Source organism: Eublepharis macularius, chromosome 6, assembly GCF_028583425.1.
Source record: "Eublepharis macularius isolate TG4126 chromosome 6, MPM_Emac_v1.0, whole genome shotgun sequence".
Lineage (NCBI taxonomy): Eukaryota > Metazoa > Chordata > Lepidosauria > Squamata > Eublepharidae > Eublepharis > Eublepharis macularius.
In genome coordinates, this window is record NC_072795.1 from 121338090 (window position 1) to 121358212 (window position 20123).

The window sequence follows — 20123 nt, forward strand, 5'->3', positions numbered from 1 at the left end:
CAGAACAATCTAATTAAATATTTGTTTTTCGAAGCGTTGTCAGAAAGGGCAAGGTTTTTCTCACGGCCCTGCCAGCCGCCACAATAATGCAGTCGTTGTCTAATGTCCAACTTGAAGGTAGAATTACATTTTTTTAAATTCAAAATTTGGCAGTATTAGATTTTTCTTGTTGAAATTGTAAGAGAAAAAATTGGAATATGGAAAAAAAAGGGTGAGGTTTAAATTTAGTGTGAAAGTAAAAAGTGAATGCTTGAATTCCTGTTTGGGGAGAGGCTGTGTCTTTCCATCAAGGGCAGAGATGTCACTACATCCCCTGCTCCCTTCCCTATCCTCCGGATTATCTTGTTGATGGCAGATATTTTTGTTTAGTAACATGTAAATATTTTTGGTTGCACTGATTATTTTTCTGTTTTATTTATACATTTACTTTATTTATAGTTTGCCGTTCTCACTGAAACTCAAGACAAGTTACACAGTGTAAGTTGTTGCAATCAATAGGATGTGACATCTAATAAACGATGTCATCAGCCTAGGATTACAGAAATTTGAAACAAAGCAAAAAAGTATTAGACATGATATGTTAACAAACGTATGCGTTGCTCTTTTTGGAAACAGCTTTGAGTCTGCGTTCAGTGGAAAGAATTGTAACTTTACCTCTCAGCCTGAAGTGCTTCAAGAGAATTTGAACTTCTGATGTGTTACCTGAAAAACAACTGGAACGAGTTCTATGGATCAGGGGAGCGGCGCCAAAAAAAGGGTTTTTTACTTCCCTGTATTTTCCTGTTCAGACTATTTTAATCCATGATAGAGAACAGGCACATTATGGTTAACTTTGTTCCTACCAATGCTTAAAGCAGGTCTGGAAAGGGCATTATTTATTGCAGAAAAGGTTCAGTGGAGAAGACCTGAGCCTCCACTTCCTCCGCTCGGCAACCCCAGTCCTGAATCCGGGACCTTCCTGGTGCTTTCCAGGGCCAAAGGGCGGACTCAGAATTCCAAGCACGGTACTCCAACATCACATGTCGACTTTGACATGTGAGCATTATTTTGATTTCGGCAGCTGTCAAAGCACACAGTCTCGCTGGCTGCTGCTTGTCAGATGCCATTGCATGACAACTGTCAAAGACACGGCATGTCATCTTTCAGTTATAGTAAACTCTAAATACCAAGGGTATGATCCAGTCTTCCCTCTGCCGCGCCGCCCCTGGACATTCACACATGCTGTGCTCCAAATGTAAGGGTCTCTTCTTCCTGATCCCCTTTCCCCATCTGGAGCCAAACCCTAAGTGGAGAGTTGTGCTGGCAGGAGGGCTGTGAGCAATCCAAGAGAGCCACTGGATGGGCCCCATTTGTATGTTTATCAATCTGCAAGCCATGTATCGAAGGAGACCCAGCGCCTATTCATGATCAGCATTTGTGTTTAGAGTTTGGACAAAGGGGAGCTCCTCTGTGCTCCAGTATTCAAATATGTATCTTTTATATTCTATGGCCTGTTAATCTCCTTCTCCCTCTTCCAGAGATAACAAAGGCACCCAGCGGTTTTTCCTTGTGCTCTGAAGGCATCTGGTGGGCAGCTCCACCTCCCCTCCAGTTCATAATTTCAAAATCATCTGAGTCCTGAACACTCAGTAAAAATGTTTATGGGTGAGGGGAACATTTGCCTTGCCTCGAACGAGGGCTGTTGTGGTGTAGCCTGGGATGGCTGAGAAGCCATGCAGTAAATCAGGACATCCTGGAAGAGCTCCTGACTCCGTAGGAAGACACCCTCCCGCTCTCTTCTGCATTGCTGCAACCGCAGCGACACCCCTTGCAGCGGCATCAGAGAGGTTACCGAGGCAATGTGTGGGCAACGGTGAATGCTTGGAAATGCTTTCTTCTCTCTCATTCGTGCTCTCTTCTTTATTCTCTCATTCCCTGGTTAATTCGGCCTCTTGCTCCATCCTCTGAAATGTGAACCCTGGCATTTTCTGGAGCAAGAAGAAGCCCGGCTGGATCAACCTAAAGGTTCATCTCCTCCACTAGCCCGTTTCCAGATCACGCAAACAGCAGGAAGGCGAGATCTGTTCCACACCATTCAGAGGCCCCGTTACCTTTCAGCAAGGAAGAGCCCCTGACCCGTCATGCCGGACAGACCGATCTCCATGGATTTGTTTAGTCCCCTTCTAAAACCATCTATGTTAGTGGCCATCATGGTGATCGAATTCCTTGGCAAACACAGGAAAAAGTAACTTCTGGGGTTTAACTGAGACTTGAGATTCCTTACTCTCCAGAGTTGTGCAGGAGAGCAGCTCCTCCGGCTATGTGATTCTCGAAAGCTTATGCTACAGTAAAGTTGGTTAGTCTTAAAGGTGCTACTGGACTCTTCGATTTTACTCACCAGAGGTGCCAATAGCTTGTCTGTCCTTTTTATGTTAATTGTATCAGCTATACCTCTGTAATTCCTTATTGTGTCTACTTATCTCAATTATGCATTTTGCCTATTAAATAACAGTTGGAAGTCTCACGCTCACAGAAACGAATTACCCTTGGACAGGATCTTGTTTTGAACCAACGTCTGTTTCATGGTCTGTTGTGTATATAAATGTACCTGATGGATTTACACTCCAGCGCATCTGAGGAAGTGAGCTCTCTGGCACACATGGAGAAGCACTTCCTTTGCCAATCCTGAACAGCTTCCTGCCAGTCACTTTCATTGGGTGGTCCCTATTTCTTGTCTTCTGGGAGAAGATATTTTTCATTCACCACCCTGTGCATCATTTAATAAATCTACATAATGCCCCCCCCACACTTCATAGCCACCTTTCCAAATTTAAAAACGTCCCCTGGTACTATTTGTCCTTCCACATGGAGAAGGTGTTTGAGTCCATTCAAACAGCACTCTTCACAGTTAACCATCATGTTCCTGAATCTGAAATATAAATGGGGCATAATGGTTTAAATAAAGCCCTATTGCTTCCCGTGCCTGGAGCAATTCCTTCCTTTAAACCGGGTCTTTCCCCACCAAACATCCCCTGGCCCCCGAGAATCCTTTCCTGCATCCTCTCGGCACTATTGTTATTGGTGATCTTTGCCCCCCACATTACCCCATCCTCACCATTTGCCAACTCCCCCCCCCTGCCTTGCTCTTCTCTGCCAGCTCCTCCTCCAATAACACCAGCGGAAGAGCAAATACATTCGCTCTGCAGGGGGTGGAAGGTTTAAATCTGTATTTAATAAGTAACACTCAAACAAAGCGGAGCCGAAGGAGCTGCTCTCCTGCACAACCCCCTGCCGCGATTCTGTTCTTTTCAAGAGGGTTTATGTTGGAGAATCGCCAGTTGGGTTGTGACCCCCCCCCCCCGCGCGGTTGTTTATTCCTCTGACCTTGCCTAGCAAAAAAGCGCTCGCAAGCAACCGGCGGGCAAACATGCCGAAGTCTTCACTAGCTAAAGGCGGGCGCGTGTTTTTTCTAAAGCGGTGACAGGTGCCCAAAGCCCCCCCCCCCCCGCCCGCGCGGGTCACAGGTTAAGTAACGATTATTTTGCAATGGAGACTTCCCGCAGGAGCGCCGGGAACAGGAGGCCGCGTCCGTCACTCCGCGCCCGGGCGCCTCTCGGAGCTTCCCTGCCCAGAATGCTGCGGCGGCCGCGGCGGCATCGCCAGCCCCGCTCGCCTGGGAGTCCCGCGGCGGCCTCCGAGGCGCCCCCGTCGCGCTCTCCTTCCGCCCGCTGGAGGGGCGCGGTGGGGACGAGCGAAGGCTTCCCCTTGCCCTTCCAGCGAGGGAGCCGGAAAGCCCCAAGGCCAGCCGCGCTTCCCCGGGGGGCTGCTCGGCTTCCCCGCTCCGGCACGGCGCAGCACCTGTCTCCGCAACTCAAGCCCGGCCCCAGCGGGCGCGCCTCGCCTCGCCTCGCCCTTCCCGCCTCCCCCCAGCCCCGAGAGCGCCTTCGGAGGCGAATCCCCCCCCTCAGCGGTTCAGCCGCCCGGCTTGTTAATGGCTCGGCCGCCTCGCCGCTTTTCCTCTGGGGCGGGAAGGAGGGATGAATGGCAAGCCGGGGGGGGAGGGGGTGTCTCCCCTCGCCTCCCCCCTCCCGGGAGTTTGTCATCCCTTCTCCCCCCGCATTGGGAATGCGGGGCGCTGAGGGGCGGGCGCTGTAACCACGTCGCTGTATCGGGAGTCAAATCGGATTAAAGGCGGGCGGGGGAGCCTGACGGCGGCGCGTCACGCCATCCTCCAGGCGCTGGGCTCGACGCCCTCCCTCCGCCTCGCTCCGTGCGCCCGTTTGTCGCCGCCTGCCCAATCCTCTGAGGGCTCCGCGAGAGGAGGCGCGACCCCCGGCCGCCTCCGCGAGCCAGCGGGAGGACTTGTTGGAGCGGCCGCAGGTCACACGGGCTGCGCCTTGGCTCCGCCCGCCTGGCACGGCCGCCGCCGCCGCTACCTGTAAAGCGCGTTTCGCTCTCGCCTCCATCTGCTCGCAGACGCCTCCGCGCCAGGCCGTTCGGAGAGGCCAGCTGGCGGCGAGGGGCGGCTGAAGGCGGCAGCCGGGCTCGGGCCCGCCACCCAGGGAGGAAGACGCAGCCCCGGCCCCGCGCTCCCCCAGCCCCGAAGCGCCCGGGGCAAGCCCGGCTGGCGAGAGGCGCGGGAGCGGCGGGCTGGCAGTCGTGGTGAGCGGGGAGGATGGTCGGCGCGGCGGCGGCGGCAGCAGCAGCGAGGACGCCGAGGCAGCCGGGCGCGTGGCGGCGACTGCATTAGGCTCGGCGGGTGCTGGCCTGCCCGGCGGGCGACGCCGTGTGAGGAAGAGCCCGCAGGCGCCTGGTCTTCGCCTCAGCCCGCGGCGCCGGGCGAGCGCGGAAGGGAGCGCGGGCGGCATGGGGGCCCGCTGAGAGGCGCGGCGTCGAGGCGCCCCGCAGCCGGCCGGCCGGCCGGCCTGCCTGGACGTGAGCGGAGGGCTCGGCTGGCGCGGCTCCCCTGCCCCTCTCCCTCTCCACAGTAGCACCATGGCCGGGCATGGGCTCGGCGGAGGGCGCTGGCGACGGCGGCAGCAGCAGCAGCAGCAGCAGCAGCTCTCCGGGGCCCCGGCGGCGCGCCTTGCCCGCTGTTAGCCATGGCCAATGGCAGCGGCGGCGGCGGCGGAGGCGGCGGTGGCGGCGGCGGCGGCTCCAGCAGCAGCTACTACTCGGGAGGCGGCGGCGGCGGCGGCGGCAACATTAGGATGAGCAGCCCCATCAGCGCCGGCGGCAGCCTGAACGCGGACTCCTCCTCGGCGCCCGTCAAGGCGCCCATTATCCCCATCACCATGGAGGTGCCCTGCGACACTGGGCAGCGCATGTGGTGGGCCTTCCTGGCCTCGTCCATGGTCACCTTTTTTGGAGGGCTCTTTATCATCTTGCTCTGGAGGACCCTCAAGTACCTGTGGACCGTCTGCTGTCACTGTGGGGGCAAGGAGAAGGTAACGGCCCCCCCTGCACCCTCCTCCAGCCTTGTTGAGAAAGCAGGAAACCCCCTCCCCCCCACACACGTGTATTGAGAACACACCACCGGGCGCAAGTGCGGCCTGATGGCCTTGGTGTTGCTCGCAGCCGCCCCAGGAGACTCTGCCCCTGGCTACGCTGGCGACGACAGTGGGGGCAGCGAGTCTGCATCCCTTTGCCGTTGGCAGTGGGGCTGAGCCGAGTGTCCCCTGTGGTGTTGCCAACACTGCAAAGGCTGCTTCTCTCCGCTTGCTCCTGGCCACCAATGGCCTCCCAGGGCAGCAGCCCAGCCAGGGACTTTCCTTGTCAGCTCCAGGGCCAATCCATCCTGGAGGAGTCCTTATGCTCGGGGTTGCTGAGAGCCCCCCAGAGGTTCAGCTAAAGATTTCCTCTGCCCTCGCCCCGGACATAGCCAAGCCAAACATCATGTGAAAATAAATCATCTGGCTTGCCCCAGCTCTGTGCCCATCAGTTGACTAGAGCCCTGTGCATGTTGTTGTTCCCCCCTGCACCCTCAGTAGCCCTGGGTACATTCACCAAGTAGCTGGGGTTGGCTCACTGAGATTGGCACTTGCAGAATGTGTGAAATGGCCTTGTTCATTTTGGCTCTATGTATTTTGCTGTGGAACACTCCCCCCCCCCCCCAGTTCAGTGGAACTTATTTACAAGAAAAGGGTATTGGGTTGCAGCCGGGCAACTGGATCCTGTGCTCGTTTATGCAGAGCGAGGTCTCGCTGAGTTCAGAGAGTTCATAGGCTCAGGTCTTATGCACACTTACTTGTGAATGAATGCTGTTGAATGCCCTGAGACTTAATCCTAAATTACAGGGTTGGGCTCTTCAGTCTCTTTTCTCTCTCTTATTTGACTCCTTTGTAATCACCATTTCCATTTCTCTGTTTCACCTACCTCCTCCTTCTGCCGATGTGGCTCTTCATGTCCTGTTGGTGTTTGTACATCCACAGAGATAGAATAATGATAAGGGCTTCAGTGTGGTATCTAAAATGGACTATAGGTTGGCTTCACGGCTGTGCCATTTTCACCCCATTTGCCTGTCTGGTTTTCTTTAGTAATAGGGTATGGTAGGCTATAGGATACTTTCTTGGTGACTTGTGTGATGCTAAAGAAATGATCATATTCAGAAGGCGACGATCCTTGAAAACCACCAGTTCTTGAGAAAGTTGAGCCAGAACAAGAGTTCAGCTGTGGGGCATGGATGTGTTGCAGTTGAAAGGTTGACTTTTCCCTTGGGAGAAATACCCAGGGAAACCTAGATGGTGTTTGTAGTTGTTGTTGCTCTTCTTTTCTGTATCGAACTATTGCTTTCTTTTTCACTGCCATTACCATGACTGAGGCTAAAGAGGAAACGGGGCATTGTATAAAGATAAACTTTCCAATTAGTTTGTTCTCAATATTATCACTGCCATGTTTGTCTTGCATTCAGCTCTTTTAACAAAAAACCTGTTGTTGACTTGATACACTGGAATAAAATTGTATTCACGCTAGCCGCTAGCCCTAACCAAGTTATCGATAAGCTTGTAATTATCAATAAACAAAATGGATGCAGCCGTCAGAAAAAGGTAACAGGGATCAGATAAGAGAATAGCATCCATTCCAACCAGCTGGCAATCAGGGATCTGGGATTTTATAAAATAGAATGTGTTTTGGTTAAAAAGAAAAGGCTGTGGGGGAGTTTGAGGTTGGTGTTAATTCTCAGCAGCCTCTGTAAAAAAGGAGATTGTTTCAGCTATAGGGCATGATGGACTGGAAGATCATGTAGGCAGAGCACAACAAGTAACTAAAATAAACCACTTATCTTTGAGAGTCACCCAATGCTTGTCTGTGCAAACTCAGGCTTTCAGCAGCAAGAGAAGAGGAGATCTCGTTTTCAGATCCGTCTCCTTCCCTCTCGTTTCCCCTTAATTCTTCCTAAAGAGTTATACAAGCAAAATCTGCTAATTAGAATTCATGCTGAGCAAGTTTGGATGTCTCTCTTTCCCCCTCTGCACAGCAAACTCCTTGTGGAATTGTGGGGTTTGTTGTCAGTGGACACCGAAGAAGTCAGTAGATTCGAGCTTCCCTGAAGCATAGTGGCTGGTGAGACCTAAGACAGTGGCTCCCTGTCGACAGCTTCCCTCTACAGTGTTTTTTCCCCCTTTTCCAACAGCTGTAGGAAACCATAACATCAACAATTTTACTAAGTCTGCAACTAACACGGCTTCTCTGGAAATTTTGCAAGTGTTTCTTGTGTATCCAGATCTGATTTATTATGGAAAGGGATGTACATTTTTTTCTCCTTATTGCTGCTTCTGTTCCCAGTGAGGTTAGAGAAGAAATAATCTTTGAAAAAGTAACAGACTCAATCTTAAGATTGTTGTTCAGATGTTGTGGTTTGCTGGTTCTGTTCCTTTGGCATTGGCATTGACCTCTTTGTTCCCTTTAATTGTAAGCCAGTTCTCTTAGCATGTACATCACTTCGTAAGTTCAGCTCAGCACTTGAAGATTTGTAGCTGAACATGTGAACTGGCTCCCTTGAAAGCCATTGTGTCAGAGGCCATATGAATATTCAGTTTGTGATGGTACCTCCTCTGTCAAGTGATGAGTGTATGCAGAATCGACACTGCTGTTCTACTCAGGACAAGTGGTAATAGTGGGCAGGACTTTTACTTCATATCTGTGGCCTACTGAAACCTGAAACATACCATCTTAAATAAAATACTCTGAAAGGTTGAAAGGGCAGAGGCGGGGGAAGGTTGGGTGCCATCTTTAAGTCAAGTGATGACTTCTCACTAAGGTTGGTTCTGAGGCTGATAGTTTGGTGTAGTGATTAAGAGTGGCAGGACTGTAATCGGGAGAGCCCGGTTTGATTTCCCCCACTCCTCTGCTTGAAGCCAGCTGGGTGACCTTGGGTCAGTCACAGCTCTCTCAGAGCTCTCTCAGCCCCACCCACCTCACAGGGTGATTGTCGTGAGGATAATAATAACACACTTTGTAAACCGCTCTGAGTGGGCGTTAAGTTGTCCTGAAGGGCGGTATATAAATCAGACATTATTATTCCTTCTAGGATAGCTCCCACTTTTCCTTAATGGGACCTATTCCATCGTAATTGGTTTGTGTCTTATTTACCAGGTCCCTCCTTCCCTTAAGAGTTTATGTATAACTACGAAGAAGGCAGAATGTGCTTAAAATGCCGTGGTGTTCTGAAAGCTGTGAGATTGAGCACCATGAGGATATTTTTTTCTTTTCAGGAGCCTATTTTTTTTATTTTAAAAAAAACCATTAAGGATTTATTTGCTAACGTGGCAACTGACAGGCAATTTGGACCCTCCAAAATAGATCAGCAGCTGGAGTTTCTCCCTTCCCCTTTTCACATTTTTCGGATTACGAATGGAAGAATAGATCTGCTCCAGCTATTCCTGGCACATAGATACATATAAAACACACAAACCTTTTAAATATACGTGGTTGCTAGGCTGCTGTCATGATTTGACATTCAGCCATCGGCTCTCCCGGCTTCCCCCAAGATATGGCATAACCTGGCTGTGCAACATGGATTCATTTTTAATTTGGAAAGGTGGGGGAGGCGGCAGTGGTGAAAATAACACTGCAGTGAAGCATCATGCTGAGAATTATGAGAGCAACCTTGAGAAATTTAGACACGTTTAAATCCTGCTGAAATCAGGGGAAGTTCATTGATTGCACTGAAACATGCTTAAAGTCTATGTCTTACACACTGGGACAGTTGTTTTCTAACTTCATTTTATTTATTCTTTAAATAGATCACAATATAATCAGCATTTCCTAAAAAGGGTGTCCTATCTTCCATAGATTTATATAATTTTAAAACAGTTTTTGGTGGAAAATATGATCGGTATAGGCAATAGGGTAAATTGAAACTAAAATTCAGGTTGTTACATGCTAAGTAAATAACTGGAGTGGCCTGCACCCCGCCCGCCCCCAAACATTTGCGTTCTTATTTTTCAAACAAAAATCAGTGTGAGGTTGTGGTCTGAAAGATTTGTTGTGGCTATAACACTCAGGGAGCACTCCTAAGCAGGTCTACTCAAAAGTAATCCATGTTATTCCGAGAGGTTTACGCCCAGGAAAGAATTGCAGCCTCAGTGGTGTTTTTATTATAAGTATATATTTTCAGAAAAGAAAGCTGCTTTCTCTGGGTGGAAAGCCAAATGTTGGATAGGCCTGGTGAAGTTTATTATTTCATATATTTAGTGTTCTTTACATGTGGTAATGAGAAATAAATCCAGAGGGAGTCTGGAAGACACCAAAATCCTGTACAATATGTAGAGGTGATTAGCATCATTTACTGTTCTTTTTTTGGCCACCAAGAACTCAAAAGTAACTGTACTAAGTATTCTTGCCTCACCCCCTAATTTGTCCTGTGACCATGTCTTCCAGGGGAAATAATAATTTATCCCCTACTTCTTTGAAAATGATGGGTGTTGCCATATATATTATTTGTTTGGAGTTTCTTTTCTGCCATATATGTGTATATGTCATATATATTATGTGAGATATATGTTTATCTCACATAATAAAACTCATCCAAATGGTTTCTGAGGTGGCTCAGAGAGAAAGCAATCACCAATTAAAAACACTGTACATAATATTGTTTAAGAAAGTTCTGAGAGTACAAATGAAAAGTACAATATCCTTTAGTTCATTTTGCTGTCACCAAAATACAGCAGTGGACTGAACCCAACACACAAGACGGGATCCTGGCTTCCATCTGTCGGAGAGGGGCTGTGGCTCAGTGGCAGAAAGTCCCGGGTTCAATCCACAGAATCTACATTTTGTAAAAAAGGATCAGGTAAAAGATGATGTGAAATGTGTTTATTTATTCATTTTATTTACCACATGGATATGCCGCCTTTCTTCCCAAATAGGGTCCCCAAGGTGGTATATATTAAAACATTTAAAAAAATTAAAGCAACATTAAACAATTTAAATTTAAACCTTTATTTAAAATTGTATAAAAATAATTCAATAAAAATACACAAACACATAACACCAAGAACAAGGAGGAGGGCCAATAGCAGTTGTTGGGGGAATGCCTACGAAACGAGAAATTCCTCACCTGCTGGTGAGAGACAGCAGTAGAGGGGGAGAGATGAATCTCCCTGGAGGGGAGTTCTGAAGCTTTGGTGCCACGTCTGAGAATGTCCTTTTTTGGGTTGCCATCTGTCTATCCTCAGATGGTTGGGGGCTCCCGAAGCAGGGCCTCTGAAGATGACTGAATGGGTAGCTTCATATGGGAGAAGGCGGTCCTTAAGATATGCTGGTCCCAAGCCATATAGGGTTTTAAAGGGCAATACCAGCACCTTGCATTGTGCCCGGAAACAAATTGAGAGCCAGTGTAAATGGAATAAGACAGGAGTGATGTCCTTTTGATCCATTCCAGTCAGCATTCTGGCTACAGTATCCTATACCAGCTGTAGCTTCCAGACAGTCTTCAGGGGCAGCCCCACATGGAGCATGTTGCAGTAATCTAATCTAGATGTTACCAGGGCATATACTAGAGTGGCAAGATCTTTTCCTTCAAGGAAGGGCTGCGTAAGATTTTTAGTTTTGATTTGATTTCATCTGCATAGACAATCAAGTGAATTCATAACTTTTTTTTTTAAAAAAAATGATTATTTTATATTTGTGAGTTTTATCCCCCCAAGTAGAAGGCCTCTAACCTGAGACCTGGGAGAACAACTACTAGTCTGAGTAGACAGTACTGATTTTGATGGAGCAATGGTCAGATTCCATATACGATAGCTTCATGATTCACTCACACAACAAAAATCCTGAGTAAAGGAAACAGTTTTCACCTGACTTCTCAAACTAGGCGTGCTAGGCTGGTGCAAGGGGAGCAGCCTTGGGTAAAGGAAATGGCAGAGCTGAGGTGCTGGTTGTGAAAAGACCTTGCCTCTGGTGGCTCTAATGTGGAAGTTAGGCATATATAGAATAAGCCCTCTGCAGAAAATTTCAACTAATGACTGGATTCTCCTGGAAGTAAACAGTTCATTGAGCATCCTAGCCTCAGTTGATTTGGGGCTTTAAAGGTAATGACCAGCTCCTTAAATTGCATTTGGAAAAGAGCAGACAGGCAGTAGGACTCCTTGGTAGTGTGATATGTTCCCGGTAACTCTCAGCAATTTCACTGCCTCTCTTTTGCACCAGTGGAAGCTTCTAAACACACTTCAAAGGCAGCACAACAAAGAATGTGTCATTTCTGTGCCCAAACTCTTAATTTTGTACTCCCAGAGGACTGGCCCCTAAAGAGACCTATTGGAGAGTCACTGGTAAAATCTCTGGTATTCCAAATCTTTGATTTCCCCCTCTCCCACCAGTAATAGACAGCAGTTGAATTCTGCTTTATTGTGCTAGATTGCATGTACGTACACAAAAAGAAGATGCAGTTCCCTCACTAAGATTTTTATTTCAACGTAAGATTTCATGGATGTATGTAGTGGGTACTTGCTTGGCACACATTTCTATATGAAGTTCTTCTGAAGAAAAAGAAATTATTAATAACCTTATCTATAAATGTCTGCCAGGAATCGGCCTACTGCATACATCTAGTCCATGAAAATTTATGCTGGAATAAAATCTTTTTAATCTTGAAGTATCTCAAGATTCTTGTCAATTGTTGCTGCAGCAAGCAAACATGGTTATCTCTCAGAAATTGGTGCCACGGTGTCACGGTTATAAAAAGGCAGGGGGAGGGGTATATCTCAAAAAGTAGGTGAAACGAACAAAAACATCACAGTAGATATATGAAGAACCAGCCAACTGTTGTGTGTGCATGTGAGAAATTTTTTGAAAGTAGCTGGAAACAGAGAAAAGGTCACACACTCCAGGCTGACACTCTGCTTTTACGCCTGGGAGCAAACAAAGTCAGTTCTGTGATCATCCAGAATTGTCCATCTGGAAGAAGGAAGTGAAAGTGCTTGAAACGTTTTCAGGGAAACAACAGAACTTCTAATTTGTAGCGTTTTTGGTTTGTTTTTATTTTTTCTTTATTTACTTGATTTATACCCCACTTTTCTCCCTAGTTGGGTACCCAGAGTGGCTTACAATATTTCCCCCTTTTCCATTTTATCCTCACAACACCCCTGTGAGGTAGTTTAGGCTGAGAGTTTCTGACTGGCTAAGGTCACCCAGCATGCTTCCATGGCAGAGTGTGGTTTTGAACCTGGATTCCTTGATCATAGTCCGACATTTTAATCGTTACACCATGTGGGCTGCTTTTTTTTTTTTGCAAGGGTAGAGAAGAAAATATGTTCACACTGGATCTACACAACAAACCTCTTGTCATATAGTAGCTTATCTGTCATGGCTTCCTTGAGAGAATACTGGGGAATTGTATTATGGAGGTGCTGCAGGGCTGTATTATTCATAAGGCTGACTAGGCCGAAACTTGGGGTCCCCGCAGGGACTAGGGGCCTGGCAGGTTTTTTTTTGCTGAGGCACACCCCAACATAAATTACAATTAATTGATTCTCTTATATAACCTGTATTAATAAGATAATTAGCTGCTTCCTTATTGAATTGAAACAAATTGTCTCTTATATTAAAACAATTATTCGTAAATTATATATATTATTAATAAATAATAAAAATGTTATTCACTTGACAATATTACAGTATTGAACAATTATACCCCCAAAATGTTCTTTCCTGAAGAGTTCTACTTGCGCAATAAAAATATTTTAAAAATTGTGAATAGAATTCTTAAGGAGACCCTCAAAATGGATATAAGGCTATGTACTGCGGTCTAGTACCTGCCATACCAGGGTCAGGCTAGTGAGGTTAAAGACTGTAGTGCTGGAGGGGGCCAGAAATACCTGAAAGCCTAGAGGGCCTGGCCATGGGTTAATATGGTCCTGAGGTGCTGTGGATTTTCTTTGAGAGATCCCTGATGGCTCACCTACAATCACAAAGCTATCAGTCAAATAGTTTTTTTTTATTCTGCCCTTCCTCCAAGGAGCATCGCTCTCTCTTGGCACTGTTATTTTCCCAACAACCGTGAGGTAAATTAGCTTGAGAGTATGTGACTCATCCAACTTCATGGCAGAGCAGTTTTGAACTTGGCTCTGCTGAGTCCAAGTCCAACACGTCAGTTCATATACCATACAGACCTACAGTTCCTAGAGAACTCTCGGTAGAGGGAGTAACTGGTAAGCCAGTTTAACTGTCCTTGATGTCACTGAGGGAGAAGAAAGAATGAAAGGATAATAGGTTTTTAGTCTTGGCTGCTGAATCCTCCCATTCCCTGGAAATGTAGGCTCTGAGCTGGCCTTTAGAAATACTTGAAACCGGCATGTTTAAGTGCGTGTGACTATGTGCTGGATTGTCATAACAGAAGCCATATTTCACACTGCCATAAAGTGTAAACGCAGAATACCTAGGGCATGGGAAGTGCAGAATGTTTCCCTGAAATCATAAGGGGAAAAAAGGCTTGATATGGAGGAGAATTCTTCGACAGTTGGTGAGGCAAGCAAGAAGAATGGCCTGCACTGTGAGCCTGTTGTTGGCTTGTAATGCAAGTGATGATGTGGGAAGGTGTCAAATGTCAACGCCCCCCCCCCCACTCTTACAAATTGGCATGCAAGCGGGAAGGTTGTGGGCTAGCTTTTTTTCTTGCTATGCTTTTTTTTTGTATAAGGAGCTTGTTTTTAAAGTGGGAGCCTTTGAACATTCATGCCTGGTTTTCACTGAAGAGGCAAACCTGTATTGGTTTAGACTGTAGATGGAGACTGACATGAATGAATATTCAAAAGGAGAAAAAAGGGGAAATGGGAAATTCCTTGCACATAGAAAACAGCTTTGGAAGGGGGCTAACTTAGCCCTTTACCTGCCCTGATATGCTCATTTTCTGTGTGAGATACGGTTCATTATAGGGAAGGATTCAGTTGTGTCCGTGCCAGGAACCTGAAGTGCTATAATCCAGATGCAAATGTACCATCTCCCCAAGAACTAGACCTCAGTGCTGAACCAGGTGTATAAAGTGTTACTTGTGCTTATCTGTTTTAGTTCTGAGAAATTATGTTTTATGGATCAGGCCAACGTAGATTCATAGAACGGGGTTTTGCAACTGGAATCTCTCATGTCCTGGCCTCTTTTAATATTTGACACACTTCATAAAGAACTTTTTGTCTCAGATTTTTCTAGAAATGGAGATGCATTAGATTGAAAGGAGATGGCAGACATCCCCCCCCCCCAATATTTCATTGCTGCTGAATCCATTTAAGCTACTTCAGTCTGAGGATAATGAACACTATATCTCTGATATGGTAATGTTTCTCCTGTTTTGTTTATAGTGGATTCTTCAGGGGTGTTTGAAAAGGGAAATATTCTTTAAACATAAGGATGAAATTGTGTCTCAGTAGAAACCTTGTCTTCATTTCAACTAAATCAAGATTTGCAAGTGCAAACAGTTGACTTAGAAAGAAAATATTTATTTTATTCGTTAACTGTATCTATTTTTTTCTCATATTAAAAGACAGATAGTTGATTGAGGGAATTACTCAAATTTGGATTATGGCCCTTAGATAATGAGAAGTATTGTATAGGAGTTTTGCATCCTACTAGGGTTGCCAGCCTGCAGGTGGTGGCTGGAGATCTCCCAGAATTACAACTGATCTCCAGGCCAAAGAGATCAACTCCCCTGGAGAAAATGACTGCCTTGAAGGGTGGACTCTATGGCATTATACTCTGCTGAGGTCCCTCCCCTCCCCCAACCCTGCCCTCTTCAGGCTCCACCTCCCCAAATTTCCAGGAATTTCCCATCCTGGACCTGGCAACCCTACATCATACCTTTGCATTCTGACTCCTTTCTTGGCAACATTCTTCTGATTGGGATATAATGGCTCATGGATCTCTATTCCTATTTGTATCTAACAAAGGGAGTTGGTCTTCTAAGAACTGTCACACATTCATGATACAAGCCACTTCAGGTCCCCGGTAGGGAGAAAGAGAGGGCATCAATGAAGTAAAATTAAAGTGGAATGAAAGGCCAACATTTTGGGGGTGCTTCCTTTGCTATGTGGGAAACCAGTGATCAAGCCCATAGCCAGATGTTGTATAGGGAGAGGGTCTAAAAATATACTACAATGTGGTAAAGTTTCCCTTGCAATTCCATATAAAATGGCAATAAACAAAAGATAAATTGGATATGTTTGACGTTATTTAAATTTGATTGGGCTTTAAGCACCAGGCAGCCAAATTCTTACTGAGGCCCTAGGATGTTAGGGTGACGGTGACCAATAACGGTTGTGACCATTCACAACAGAGAACTTGTGTCTATCCAGCATAGCATTACCAGACTAAGTGAATTTTGCATTTTGAAAGTGAAGCATTAGAAAACAGTTTGGGTTTTCAGTTAATGGGGAGGAAAGAGAGAGGATGGCAGGGCCAGAGATGAATATGGTACTAGAACATCCCATCTGACTTCCAATTATACCATCTTCAGGCTATAAAATGCTGTTTGCCTTCCTTGGGGAACTGAAAGTGTGCTAGTGTGCTTGGATCCACATTTTTAATACTCCTAAATTTTAAAGTGCTTTTGTTGAGTTTTAAAAATGTTATAAATACACTTTAAAAACCAGCAACATGGCATAATCCAACTGGAAACAATGATCTGACTACCATTTTATGAAACTTTTCTGGATTTATCCCATTTACCAGTATTCTGTTTTCAAGAGCTGTTGGAGGGCATAAGCCTAAGGTGCTGTGGTGTGTGAACAGGGCTTTTTTTCTGGAAAAAGAGGTGGTAGAACTCAGTGGGCTACCCTCGGAGAAAGTGGTCACATGGCTGGTGGCTCCGCCCCCTGATCTCCAGACAGAGGGGAGTTTAGATTGCCCTCGCGGAGGGCGATCTAAACTCTCCTCTGTCTGGAGATCAGGGGGCGGGGCCACCAGCCATGTGACCATTTTCAAGAGGTTCCAGAACTCCGTTCCACTGCGTTCCTGCTGAAAAAAAGCCCTGTTTGTGAGACAGGATTCAGAATTGTATTGGGAGGGAAAATGGCTTTTAATCCATGCATTAATTACTAAAATGAGTTGATGCAAGAGCTCTGTCTGACTGCAAGTCACAGCCTTTGATCTTGTCTCCTAATATAAGCCAAGTAAGAGAGTGTAGGGTATCTACAGTGAGGTCAAGACAACTCTGTACATGCTTAGGAGCACGCGTGTCAGTTTTAACCATTGAAAATGTCTTCCTCAGGGCTTCCTTTTTCTGTAAAGAGCAGAGCTTAACACTGCCTGGATATCATACCCCCACCCCAGTCCTTTGGTCCTACATGGCTCTGTGGTGGTGAAAAGTGCCATCAGCTCATAGCTGACATGGTGACCCCCTGCTGGGGTTTTCATGGCAAGGGAGGAACAGAGGTGGCTTGCCATTGCCTGCCTCTGCCATCCTGGTCTTCCTTGGAGGTCTCCCATCCAACTACTATCCAAGGCCGACCCTGCTTAGCTTCTAAGATCTGATGAGATCAGGCTCACCTGGCCTATCCAGGTCAGGAGGACACGTGACCCAGTACTACTTATTTTATAGTAAGAACTTTGTGAGATCAAGCCCACTCTATGCCCTGTTCAGTTTTTTAGCTGTAATGATAGATGGTTTGGCAAGGTGAGGATGAGGACTTGATAGTGGCTTCATTGTTGTACGATGATTTGCAGTGATCAGGCTGGATCAGTGATATGCTAACTGATGTAGGACAGGAACAAGCTCCAGCAGAGTTCCTTGGAGTTTCCTCTGCCCCTTAAGGGGACAATTTGGAACGTTGCATATTTTCCCTTATATGGCTAGAAACTTGCTTTGTAAAACAAAAGATTGAAATTTAGAGGGAGGGACCTTGTATATCCTCAAAGGTATACGTTCTCCTTGTATCTGTGGCCTGGTACGCAGTAGACCTGTTCTGTCCTTATCTGTGCATGGCTTACTGTGCCAGATGGCACAGAGCACATTTGCCAAACCCATCTTAACCATGCTGCAGCTGTTTCTGTGAAAACAGATGTTTTGGGGAGTCATGTTGACCTGCCCATGATTGTAATTACAGATGAGCACAAGCAGAAATAGCCAACCCCAGTAAATTGTAACCATTGCAGCTGGGTAAAATCAACTAACCCATTTATTTCAGCAAAGGCTTTTAATAAAGACTGGGATATTTTAAAACCCTGTGTATATTTTTGAGGAACTACAGCAGCCTAGTGATAAAGAGCATGATTTGCAAGCTCAGTTCCTGGCATCTCCAGTTTTTAAAAAAATATCTCTGGAAGCTGGGCTGGGGAAGACCTTGAAGAGATGCTACTAGTCAGGCTAGAGAATACTGTGCTAGGTCATTGGTCTTAATAACAATAACAATAACAACAACAACAACATTTGATTGATATACCGCCCTTCAGGATGACTTAACACCCACTCAGAGCGGTTTACAAACTATGTCATTATTATCCCCACAACAAAACACCCTGTGAGGTGGGTGGGGGTGAGAGAGGTCCTAGAAGCTGTGACTGACCCAAGGTCACCCAGCTGGCTTCAAGTGGAGGAGTGAGGAATCAAACCCAGTTCTCCAGATTAGAGTCCTGTACTCTTAACCACTACACCAAACTGGCTCTCTGGCTCTTTACCCCAAGGGTTGTGATAGTCAATTGGGTTGCTGCTGGACTGCAAGCCTTTATAGAACTGCCCTTTTTTTGCTGCTTTTTGGAAGCATCTCCTGCTTATGGGCATGCACAGAGGGCCTCTCTTTGCATGAGTGCTGAGAGGAGAAACAGGACAGTGAGGCGAGGCTACTTAGTGGTGGCTACGATCCCTTTCTAGCACCAGCATTCCTCAACAGACACGTTGACACACCCTCTTCTGCTCCACAGAAACTCTCCCTTGCCTTTTCTCTTTGCCTCACCTGCAACAAACTGACCGCTATAAATTTAGTTCTCTTGTTTTGTACGCACTTGCAGTGTGGAATCCCTTTTCACTAGTGAAGTGAAAATTTCAGCGCCTCCTCTTCCTCTCATAGGCTTGCAGCTCAGGGCGCCCCATACTTCCTTCCGCCAGTTAAAGTTAGGTCTAGGATCTGGAATATGTGAGGACCCAGAGGACCTAACTGGAAGTATGGGACTTCCTGAACTGCAAGCCTAAGAGCAGAAGAGGAGATGCTGGAATGTTGGTTCTTCACATGCTACCAATGGTTTGTAGTAGCATTACATGGTGCTCATATGTTTTTTCTCTATATAGTCTGGTCGCAATTAGTGCCAGCGATGATTTGCAGAAGCTGAAGGGAATTTACAATTATATGGAGATTTTTGTTGTTGCTTGTGTTTGAGGGTTGGACATTTCAGAATAGTCAACTGAGAACTGATTCACGCATATAGACATGTTGCTTGACACCTCATTTCTGAATGACTCAGTGTGAATTGCCTCCATTGAAAAAAAATTGTACTTGAGATGTGCTAATACGAGGGCTTTGGGGTGGTATATGTGGTGATTGTTTTCACTGAGTCATCTGTCACTTGATGTAGCATCCCTCAAAAGATTATAAAGAGTTTGTGTGTGTGTGTGTGTGAACACTCACCCTCAAGCATCAATATTCCTTTGCTCCAATAAGCTTTTCAGATGTACATTTTAGATGGATAACCAAAATTTGCTGGAATTTAGAGACTGTTATACTTTGGGTTGTTTTAAAAAAAATCATGCATTTTAGCAGGCCAAGATGTTTGTTCTCTGTGTTCAAGAAATACAAATTATGTTCCAAGGGAAAACAGTTTCTGCACCAAAAAAAGATGCATTCTACAACCTGTGTAGATCAGTACAATTTTTCATGCTTTCCAGTATTTACTTTGGTTCTGCCTGTTGTGGAATGATATGGGGATCTATGTAGGACACTCAAATCCTACTGGAAGTTTGACTGAGGTCCTTTTTGGCCTTTGAGATTCCACTAAATGTTGCTTAACATTTTAAAGCATATTTTTATGTTTGTGAGGACTAGAAACTTGTTTTTTAAAGCTGAGATTCTCAGATGGCTGAACTTTCACCCAGCACAGAATTATTTTCTTTTTCTTGTACGTATGTGCAACCCTAATTTATAAGCCTAATGGCTGGGTTACAGAAAAGACTTCGGGGGGGGGGGATTACTGGAAGTATGCATGCTTTGCTAAGTGAATGTTTCTAGCTAAAATACCTAAGCAGCTCTCCTGTGGTTGCTGCATGCATCTCAGAAAGTAGATTTTGTTCCCAGCCTTTCTGCAATAAGGACAGGAAAAGAAATCTAGTGATTTATCTCCTTGTGAAGGTCAGATGCTGTGCCACAGGCAAGTGGGGAAAAGCAGGCAGCATTTCCTGATCCTATTTGCATGAAGCACGTAGAAAGGGCTAAAAGAGGGCCAACTTTGGAAAGGCGTAGGGAGAGTAGGGGAATATACGAGATAAGCATTTTGGAGCAGTTTGAGACTGGCTTTGTGGAGACATAAACATTGGTGATAGTTCACATGCACAAACATCATTTGGATTGTTCTACACCTGACGCTGGGCAGCTGAATGTTCAAATCAGAGACAATGTATCTGCATTTGAGATAATGTGAGCTGAGCATAAAGTTCTCCCTGTTGTGTTACACCTCCCATTCACACATGCAAGGCAATCTCTTGGTGTTGTAGCCATCAGTTGACAGTC

General features: G+C 46.1%; 1 protein-coding gene across 3 annotated transcripts in view; it reads left to right on the forward strand.

Moving 5' to 3' along the window:
- The first annotated feature begins 5081 nt into the window (after positions 1-5081).
- The window catches only part of KCNMA1 (potassium calcium-activated channel subfamily M alpha 1), a 742538-nt gene continuing 727496 nt past the window's right edge, over positions 5082-20123 (forward strand). For all 3 annotated transcript variants that reach the window (XM_054982574.1, XM_054982573.1, XM_054982572.1), the window contains exon 1: positions 5082-5426. In XM_054982574.1, coding sequence (XP_054838549.1) covers positions 5082-5426 — 345 coding nt within the window. The remainder of the gene's footprint in view (positions 5427-20123) is intronic.